This window comes from Poecilia latipinna, unplaced genomic scaffold (genome assembly GCF_001443285.1).
Source record: "Poecilia latipinna isolate Pla-1442-1.1 unplaced genomic scaffold, P_latipinna-1.0 Scaffold874, whole genome shotgun sequence".
In the NCBI taxonomy this organism is placed as follows: domain Eukaryota; kingdom Metazoa; phylum Chordata; class Actinopteri; order Cyprinodontiformes; family Poeciliidae; genus Poecilia; species Poecilia latipinna.
In genome coordinates this window covers 488,277-498,820 of record NW_015113490.1, presented here as the reverse complement: position 1 = coordinate 498,820, position 10,544 = coordinate 488,277, and the positions used below count along the sequence as shown (strand labels likewise).

At 39.1% G+C, this 10,544-nt stretch overlaps 1 protein-coding gene across 2 annotated transcripts; it reads left to right on the top strand.

Moving 5' to 3' along the window:
* Positions 1-896: 896 nt before the first annotated feature.
* Positions 897-9,694, top strand: LOC106957099 (galactosylgalactosylxylosylprotein 3-beta-glucuronosyltransferase 1-like). Of its 2 annotated transcripts, XM_015048316.1 has the most exons (4): positions 897-1,087; positions 3,985-4,281; positions 6,663-6,770; positions 7,485-9,694. In XM_015048316.1, exons 2-3 carry the CDS (start codon positions 3,985-3,987, stop codon positions 6,747-6,749), a joined length of 384 nt encoding a protein of 127 aa, XP_014903802.1. In that variant the 5' UTR covers positions 897-1,087; the 3' UTR covers positions 6,750-6,770; positions 7,485-9,694. The 2 variants fall into 2 exon arrangements, with proteins under 2 accessions (XP_014903802.1, XP_014903801.1); XM_015048315.1 differs by lacking the exon at positions 897-1,087 and having other exon boundaries at positions 2,365-4,281.
* Positions 9,695-10,544: the final 850 nt, after the last annotated feature.

Sequence of the window (10,544 nt, the reverse complement as noted above, 5' to 3'; positions counted from 1 at the left end):
GGCCAATATGCTGAAGTGGCCCTCGGTGAAATTGAGTTTGACACCCCTGGCTTAATAGGAGTTTTATATGAAAAGCACTCTCAACAGGGTCTTCATGTTGCTGATCCTTTGAGTCTTACACTTCAGACATTATTGTCCCCAAGGGAAAATCTTCCACAAACGAGCCCCAGCACTCACTCATAGTCAATAAGACAGTAACAACCACAGGCTGCAATGCTAATTCAAAGTGTGCTAATTGTGTGCAAACCAGATATTGCTCATGTTCAAAATTTCAAATTACATGCAAGAAAGAAAAAAATAAGCATTTATGTATTAAAAGTTTCCCATTTACCAACATTTAAATTAACTGACAAATGTTTAAACTTAATAAATTTCAAGACAAGAACAGTTTGATTTGTAAAGAATGAGAACAATAAGTAAACAAGTAATACTGCTAAGATTGTGAAGCAATGGAGAACATTTTTATGCTGCTTTCATGAATGCACACTAAGATATTTAAATCCATCAACTGCAGCAACATAGACAATGATAAATATATTCTTGAATGTGAATATACTTTTTAGGTCAGTCCTTAATTAAATCTTGTGAATACTTAATAAAAGAATAATGATGCATGCAAAGTTCTCCTCCAAAGCCTTATTTTTAATTCACTATTTAGTATACTGTAGTGTTATTGTCCCTTGTCACCATTTCACTTAGTAAGCAATCTTTAAAAATATCCAACATTCATGGAATAAAGGATGCATAAAAATTGAACTGATGCCGACACCGTCCCCATGCGGAAGTAGAGCGAATATCCGACAAACTATGTAATAAGTTTGTAAAAGTAAGGAAACTCGATGTCTTACCCAAGACATTTTTTGAGTCATTTTGCTTTATGAGCCAACCCCCAGGAAAAAAAAAAAAACAAAAAAAAAAAAAAAAAATCTCCAACGAGTCGTGCATCAGGTCTACAAGGTTATTTATGTGAAACAACGGAGAAACGTTAAAGCCCAAGTCTTTTGCAGCCAGAGGAAGAATGTGGGGCACAAAGTCTCTTTGGATGTGAGTGTGAAAGCTGTCAGACTATTTTGCATGTACAAAGCGGGTGAGTAATGATTTAAATGATACAAGCTTGTGAAACTCTGCCTTCAGGAAAATACTTAAAAATAAACAGTAGCATAAAAAGGTTCTTAAATTTAAATACCACAGCTACTGCAGCACGTTTCCAAGCTGCCATAGTGCTACCATTGGAATTTACACATACAATCAAGGATAACTACCTTCACTTATTAATCTTTGATTTGACTATCAGTAAGTGTCCTTATGACAATGGAAAGGGATATTTACTATCAGTTACCTTCTGGCAGACAACATGTGGTAGGTGTTGATCACAGTTTCATTCAAGTGGACGTGAGGTCGGCTGCAGGCAGGCCTTGGTTCATCTCTTGCAGTATTCCAGACTCCGTTTGGGTTTTTAAAATGTAACAAGTTCAATTCTGCGCCTCTACACACTCTGGGTAACAGCTGCCAGGTTTGCATGTTCTCTACTGACATAGCTGAACCATAATTTCCTATTATTTTCCTCAAAATCTTTATGACCGCAGCGTGTTAGCATTAGCAACCACTGACAACCACCTATCTGGAGGTTCATTTCCTTCAGATAGGCGTGTACGATACAAATTGCGACCGCCGATTGGTCAGTTGCTGACAAGCCCCGTAAAATGGTTGATGGTTGGAGTCCTGTCAATTTTGAGATAACTTCCTATCTCCACTTTTAGAAAAGCCAAAGCTATATAAATGTATGAATAGCAATGTAAAAAAAGAAATAAGCACAGCAACGACAACGAGTCACTTCAAAACAAAGCACTATTTTAATTTTAAATTAAAGACAAAATGATTATAGCGCTTACATTCCGAACAACCTTAACAGCTAAGGTTGTTAGCCACTGATGGCTAACAACCTTAGCTGTTATTAATGGGGGAGCAAAGCGAGCAGTACAAAATCTGCAGTCTGTGTCAATATCCAAGAGCAGAAGTGTCCAAACCTTTTGCCAAGATGGTCAAAGTCATTTAGCACAAAAATCGTAAATTTTTTTAAATAAAAATGTAAATCGTTTGTATTTTTTAATACTCAAAAATATAACAAAACAAGTTAAAAAACAGTTGTGTTTTTGTAGAAAATTGTTTATCCAAAGTATCAACAATTTCAAAGGGTCTTGAATCAAAGAAAGGCTTATAATTTTAAACTTTTGGAGAGTCAATTTATTTAGTTTTTGGGCTAGTTTTTGCCTCCTCTCAGCAACAAGAATGTAACAGGTCTGGGCTTGCTGAAGTTTACCCAAGTTTAATCACTGGGGAGTGATTAAACTTGAATAAATTATGTTTTCGAAACAAAGAAAAGTTTGAGAAACTTTTATGAAAATCTTTCACTTGGATAATAACCCATAGACTCCACAAATTAGAGAAGTGTATAGGGCAGTTTCCATTGTCTCCCGAAATATCCTTAAGGACTGAAGAATTCAGAAGAATAATTGGTTTTTATGTGTCTTTTCAACCAAAGGACTTTGTTTCTTTCTTCAGTCTAACATCTCAAACACAGTACTGTGGCCCCTAGCAAACTGGAGCAGGAAACCGAGCTTAAATCCCGAGACTGGCATGCATTCGCGAAACTGGAGCAACACCACACAAGGAATTGTGTACAAACCCATCATATTCGCCTGAGTGAGGCGGTGGGAAACTTGGTTGCATTTTCATTTGCTTGGCTGCCAGCAGAAGAGGGGATTTGTGTCAGTTTCACTCCGGCTGATATTCCCTCCAGAAGAAGCGAGCGGAACACTCATTTTCACATTTCCAGCGTGGATGGGAGAGTGACAAACCTCTTGACACCACCTGCAAGGGGCCTGATTTGTTGTTTTCTCTTGTTGTGGGGGAAGGTGCAAACATATCTGCAAGAAGGAAGCTGGCAAGTGACGTCGCAGCCAGACGATAGACGGATTTACTCCCTGCCAAAGAACGTTCATCCTTGAAACGGCGTGAGGAGATACGGTTTGTGTAGCCGACAAAGCAAGCTGGAGACCAAAAAGACAGAATAAGAGTGTGATGAGAGATGATGTTGGATAGAAAAATGTGACCAATGGCAGAGGATATTTTTAGCCCAACCATGCACGTAGACACATACAAACCCAGTATCTCTCCAGTGTCACCGTTACTTCCTAGAGCTCATTAGAACAGACTCAGCTACTTGTTTCTCCCAGGAGCTCACATCCATGAATCTCCCAAAGTTTTCTGCCGCTTCGTAATGTTCAAACTGTGCTCCTCCTAAATCACCTGACCTGAACGCTCAGCAGAAACGGAAAAGGTACGAATGCGTCCGATGTGTCTGCTTGTTCCATCAGTGCAGGCGAGCACTGCATCTTACCAGTGACTGCAGAGGTACTTGAGAGGCATCATTATTTCTGCTGCATCGAGTTTGACTAAATGCCTCTGCAATTTCTAAATCCTCTTCGACCCTCATTATAAAAATGCACCTTTTATTACAGCTGCAGCTTTTTGTCAGAGTGGCAAGAACCCGAGGAGCAACCGACAAAGGAGAGGGCGGCAAAAGTGCTTGATCGCAGAAGATTAAAGGACCAAACAAGGGGGAAGTAAAAAGGAGGATGGTGCTGTTCCACCTTAAAGAATCTTTTGAGCCAACCAGGAAGCTGAGCCATTTTCTCTAATAGCTCTGTTCCTTTAAAGCCTCCTGGCTCTGCCCGTGTTTACTCCCTCTTAAGATGGCTGCGCCTCATTATCTTATTGTACTGCAGCCCTTGAACAGTGTGTCAGCTGCACTTGGTACAGCAGCACGGTCAATATTCACCGTCTTTCAGAATGAATCATCTCCTTCAATGCTCTGATGCAGCGCTGCTGACTGAGGCTAAACTACTGTCTTCCTGTCATGTATGCTCCTTCAGATCACTAATATGCTCTCTCTCTCTCTCTCTCTTCCTCTCCTCCGGCTAGATGAGGTCGACTCGGAAAGTCTCGGTGTGGCCTGTGGCCTTCGTGGGTGGCCTGCGCTACGAGTCCCCCAAGGTAAACGCAGCCGGAAAGGTCTACGGCTGGAAGGCGGTGTTCGACCCCCACCGGCCATTTGCCATCGACATGGCTGGCTTCGCCATCAACCTGAAGCTCATCCTCGCCAAACCACAGGCGTACTTTAAGCTCCGCGGCGTGAAGGGAGGCTACCAGGAGAGTAGCTTGCTCCGAGAACTCGTAACACTCAATGACCTGGAGCCAAAAGCTGCCAACTGCACTAAGGTAACCTCAGGTTTTTTTTTTTTTTTTTTTTTTTGATCATGAAAGTTCAGCAGCTCAACTGAAAACAGTTTAACTGTATTTGACACAGTCCGAAATCTGCAAAATAAGGTCCAGGATGTAAATTGGTTTTGAGTTGGGAACTTCTTCATTCATTCATTCATTTATTCATTTTTATGTTCACTGCCTTAATTAACATAAAGTATTAATCTTATAAAGTACTTTATGTTAAATGCTTAGTGAATGTAGATTTAATTTAAATCTGTTGAAAAAAATAAAATAAAAATCAAGTAAGAGTGGCAAAATAATTTACACATACTCCCCCCTCTGGTTGCTGCATCTGAGTTTTAGCGTAGCAATAAATGTAGAGGCTTGCATGCCACCAGTGTCATTTTAACGATGTGATAATGATGTGAACATTGTCAACCATGACCAAAACCGCAAACGGGGTGGTTCTAAAAATATTGTTTATATTATTTTAAGAAACAAGCAATAGAAACAACATGATTTCATATGTTTGCACAAATGACAAAAAAATCATTTAAAATCTAACGCCTTCCCCCAGTCTTTTAGAAATTACCCTAAATGGCTGTGCTGACCATGTTTTTTTTGTTTTGTTTTGGGTTTTTTAATGAATGTTATCCTGATCACAGCGACAAAATAAAATTTTCTTGCAGCAACAGAGGACACGGCAAGAAGTCCTCTTAAAACATCATTAAAACATCAAAACTTTATTTTTCAAGAAATCTGTTTCTCAACAGAGTTTCCGTTGGTGCCTTTTTTAATAAACATGGAAAAATGGTTCTCAAATTCCATATTCAGTGCAAGTCACTGAGCGGCTTCTTTTAACTTTAAAGAAGAAGCACAAGCACTGCCGAAGCACACAAATATTGACATGAGGCTCACAGTAATTAAAAACGACTGCTAATTTAACCTCTATGGACCCCCAGTATTCACGGTGAAAATCAACAAATGCTAAAATCTGCTAAAACTTGAGGCTCCCTCTAGAAACATTTATATTTGTGTATTTTAACAGTAAAAGCACAAAATATGGGTCGTTATGTATTAACATGCACCAGGCACGTGCAGAGGGGGGCGCAGGGGGCTTGAGCCCCTTTTATCCTTGATGCATCAGTAAAATACAGTATAGCCGTTGCTCGTTATAGAAAACTTTTTTTTTTTGGTTGCTAATCAAGGAACCAGAAAAACCTTTTCTATATACATTCTTTAATATATCTAGTTGCAAAAAAAAAAGAAAAACAAAAGCATTTATTCCCATAAGCACTTGGTGCAGATGGGCTATTTTCTCTCCAGCTTTACCGCTCCCTCTTGCAGTTGTTGCTCTGGGTCACCTCGCTAAGCTTTCTCTCCGGGCAAAGAGGAGTCAGCCAGAGGCCTTCAGCAAGCCAGTCCTCATCACAAGCACCCATACACACACAGACAAAGATAGAGCGGAGAAGAAAAGGAGGGGAAGGGAAGGGACGCACTCTCAGCCAGGTTTTCATCCTGCTCCTCTCCTGCCTTTCACAGGCCTAAATGAAAAGAGGGGATTCAGGGAACTGCTCACGGAACTGAATTGGACTCGGTGAAGGAGGCAGAGACGTCACACTGATTACAGATGAGTGCAGGAGATGGACAAAAAGGGTGGTGAAGATGGAGCAAAAGGGAGGGGGTGGGGGTTAAGTCGTGTATGTGCATGTCTTTTTCTTATAATCGTCCACTTCAGATGCGAGCGTCACGGTTACCCGCCTCCTCACTACACCTGAGCAGAGAGGGAGTGGGCTCCTGGCACGGCTCATGCATATTTCATGACTGCTGCCAAGGCAAGATGAAAGAAGGAAGGGTACCAACACAAAGGGGAGAAGAGGGAAATGAGCTTGACACTTTGAGTTTGTTTCCCTCCCCCTCTCTCCCCCACCCTTTGCAAGCGTTTTCCTGCGTGTTTGTTCTGTCTCTGGGGCAAAAGCAAGCCAGCATGAAGACTTTGGAGGATGTAATGGAACAAAAACGTATCCAGAAGAACCGGGGAGAAAACTGTAGCAGTGCCACAAAGGGAAAAGTTTATACAACAAATAATTTAGAGCTGTCAGTCATTTGAAGGAAGCAATTATTCTGTGGTCAGAAGAGGACAAGCTGAAAAAGGGCTGTGCTAAATTTGTAAGAAAACCCTGTTTCAACACTGCCTCCTTTCACTCTGCAGGATTCACGCTCAAGTAGCTCTTTACACATAGACAGGCCCCGTGGTGGTGAATGTACTGCTGGAGCAGCGTCCAGAATCGTCTGTAGTTGAAGAACATGAGGCTGAATCAGTGCATTAAGAGAACAGCATGTCACTAATGTTTCTGCTGTTTGTGTTTCCATGCTTTTTTTTTTTTTTTTACCAGATTCTCGTTTGGCATACAAGGACAGAGAAACCCGTCCTTGTGAATGAGGGGAAGAAAGGATTCACAGATCCGAACATGGAGATTTGATTGTACTTTCCTCAAACTCTGGTAAATATTCAGACTATGTGATGCATCAAAGGGAGGAATTTATTATTATTATTATTATTATTATTATTATTATTATTATTATTCTACTTTGTCTAACTAATGTGCAGAAAGAGCATTTCCACCTTTATAGATTTCATCTTTTTTTCTTTTGTCACATTTTAATTTTGCCAATATTTCAACAAATTCTATCAGATACAGATAACCTGAGCAAATGCAGCATTTTAATCATTTTTAAGTTCGGACTTTGACTCTAAAACCATAATTTTGATCATTTTTATCAAAGAGGTGGACTTGCTCTTTTTTTCCAATCAGTACACAGAATATTTTCCCAGTAGTTTTGGGGACGGTCTAGATGAGCAGGTCCTTGTGTCTTTTTTGTCAGTAGTGGTTTTCACCTTTGAATTCTCCCATTGATACTATTTTTATCCAGTTTGGCAAAAAAAAAAAAAGGCATTTGTGTGGCCGGTAAAACTCAAGTCAGCCTTTTGTAATTAGCTACAGATTTTTCAAACATTATAAGGGGCAAACACTTCTTCACAGCACTGCGGCTACAGTATGAAAGGAACAGGTGTTTTGATGTTTTCTAATAAACTGTGCAGCAACTGTAATAAATGTTCTTTTATTACAGCAGCTGCTCTCTGAAATAAAGAGGGTAATGGAGTTAAATTAAACATGAACGCTACTTCTCAGCTAACTAATTGTTTTGTTTTGCAGGTGGTGGGCCTTGCATCTGCGGTGGGGGGAGGGGGGAGAGAAACAGTCAGGTTTCTATAGAACTGTTCAACTGTGATGAAGTCTTAATTCTAAGGAAACAAAATGGAGGAATACGACATGGGTTAAAAATATTTTTTCAAATATGGACCAAAAACATGTCAACTATATCATATCAAAGCACAGCAGGCAGAGGCAGCAGTCGTTCTTCGGATCTACCACTGAAGAGCAAAGAGGACGGATCTCTAACGAGGTTTACCTGCACCTTCTCCGGGGGTTGGGTGGGACAGCACAATATGAGAAGCATACAGCCAGCAGACGGGAACAAGCGAGCAGGTCTGAAAACTATCCTTCCTCCGCAAATAACGCAAAGGATCTGAAAGAAACAGACCAGGATCTGCACATTGCACACAAAAGGAGGTTCAGGATGTGGAACGCATCATCAGTGCTGGATTTAGAAGAAAAACGAAAAAAAAAAAAAAGTTGAGTTCACTTTCAGCAAGGAAGAAATGTTGTTTTAATAACTACAAATGTTTGCTGTAATTTAATTTAACTGGTTTAGGAGTTTTATGAACACTTGATCTGCTAGTTCACCTGTATTGACTCTTCTCTTCATGTCCTGTTGGGTTATCATCGTCAACTTTACGCCATCATTAAAACTCATGCATATACAGTGGGCCACTTAAAAGAGAAACTCAGCTTTGGTGTTCAACTTAAGAAATATAGAAATCCAGAAACTTAACACTTTTCTTAGCACTTAAAATTAACAAGGGGTTTTCTCTTGAGGAAGGGTTTATACGTAGCAAACAAATATGAGACCAATCGGAGGCCTGGGGGAAAATGCACTGAACTATTGTATTTATGTGTGAATGCAAAGCTATTAAATTATTGAAACTGAAAGATAAAGCTCATTTACTGTCTGCACTCGTCTTGCAGAATACTGGTGGAATGTGTGAGGCTTTACTAAGAGAACATTTAGTTTGCGGCACCTTCAAAATGAAGAATCTTTCATTCAAGCTCAGATTCATAAAGGTCAAACTCCTACAGAGGCCCAAAAGTGCCACATTGAAATTTATTTATTAGAGAGAAAAAAAATACCTTACCAAATAAGAAAACATGTCATTAATTATCTAATGAGTTTGTGCTGCAGTGCAAAATGAATTTAGTTTTTCTCTTCTTTCTGCATGCCCGTCAGTCCGCAGGCGGAGCTGACGCAGATATTCTGAAGATGACGGATTTGGTCTGAAGGAAATTCTTACACTCACATGGTTAGGCATCTATCTCATTGCTGTAACAAAGGATGATTTTCCTGATTTATGTACACAACCATCAGATCATTGTTCTTGCATATAAACAAAATATCTCTCGCAGGGCAAATGGAGATTAAAAACATTTGGGAAAACCACCTTTAACAAATTAAACAGTCTTTTATGGCAGAACCTTTATCATTTAATTCACTGAGTGCGCTTCCACTATCTTACCTAGATTAATACTACAGCAGCACCACCAGGAACAGGCTGGATGTTTAAACCACCAGAAAGTTTTTTTTTAAGCAGTGTCTAGATAGGAGCCACTCCTAATTTTGGGGGTGTTAGGATTTCATAAGATTTGCCTTGGTATGCTCCTACGGCTGGAATAAAAATTTAGGTTAATTAAAATAAAATCTTCACACTCCTTAGGTTTTTTTTTTTTTTTAAAGGAAACCTATTCTTTGTAAGGTCATGTAATGAAGAATCTATTCACTACTGTGCTGATCCAATGCAGCTCTTTAAAAATGTGTCAGTGATTCTGAAATACTGCAGCTCTTTTCACTTTTACTGTCCAAATTCTAGATTCTGGTGACATTTGAAGAGTGAATGGCCGATATTCAGTGTCTTAATGAACAACAGACAAGCAAGTAAACATTACAAAACAAATAAATATTGCTACTAATCAAATATGGTCTTTTGCTAAATTAGAATCCATTCACCACTAAAGTCTTATTGGTAATCACAATGACAATTCAAACTACTTTACAATACATCGCAGTACATTAACAAATGTAATCATGACCCATTTAGGCAAATTCTGTTGGTTGTTTTTATGTATTACTTTGTGGCACTTTTGGTTCTCCATATATCTAAATCCTAAAATCCTAACTCTGTTATTTTGTCTGGGCACATCAAATCTGCATCAGATATTGGCTAAATACCATTGTATATGAATATTAAAAATAAAAAAAAATTAAGAAGCATCAGAAATCGAGTTAAAAAAAAGTATAAACATTAATGCATGGCCCTGAAAATGTGATATATGTAAAAAAAAAAAAGAAAAAAAAAAAGAAATGAACATTCAGCTCTGAAGTCATTGTAGGCAAATGAAAAGCACAAGATTTTTTTTTTTTTTTCTGCCTGGTTGCAATGTGGACCCAGTATCTTTAATACAGCTGGTAGTATCTGATGCATTATTACGTAGCCTCATGTCAAACATTAACTGGACCACCGAGGAGAGTATCTGCAGCCCTAACGATAGACATCAGTAGTAATCACGCAGTACAGCTGATCATTTTTACAAAGTTATTCCACGCCTCATAATTTAATGGAATCTCTCCTCTGATTGACAGATCGTCCATCTGCAATACCCAGTGATGGTTCTTATCTATTGCTGTCCCGCTGTAGAAACTGGAGATAATTTAAACACTAAGCCTCGGTGCTTTGCCTGACTCTTTCTGTGCAGCTCCCTAACCTATGAGACAGAATGTAATGTTAACTGCTGCACAATACAAAAAAACAAAAAAAAAAACAAGAAAAACGTAACCTGATGTTATTCTAAAGCTCAGCAAGAGAATCCAAGTTATTACACATTTTACTTGGCACTGATTAGACACACATGCAGAAAAATGGCTGTTATCTCTCTAACCACGCTGGGCTGCTTTCATTGACCGCATGATATTACCCCCGCGCAGGGATTAGCCATGATGAACATCACCAGCTACCCTCCAGTTATTTATTCAGTGTCAAAATTTAATATATTTATTTATATATTTATTTCAACTTTGGATGTGCAATTTCATTACAGCAGCTA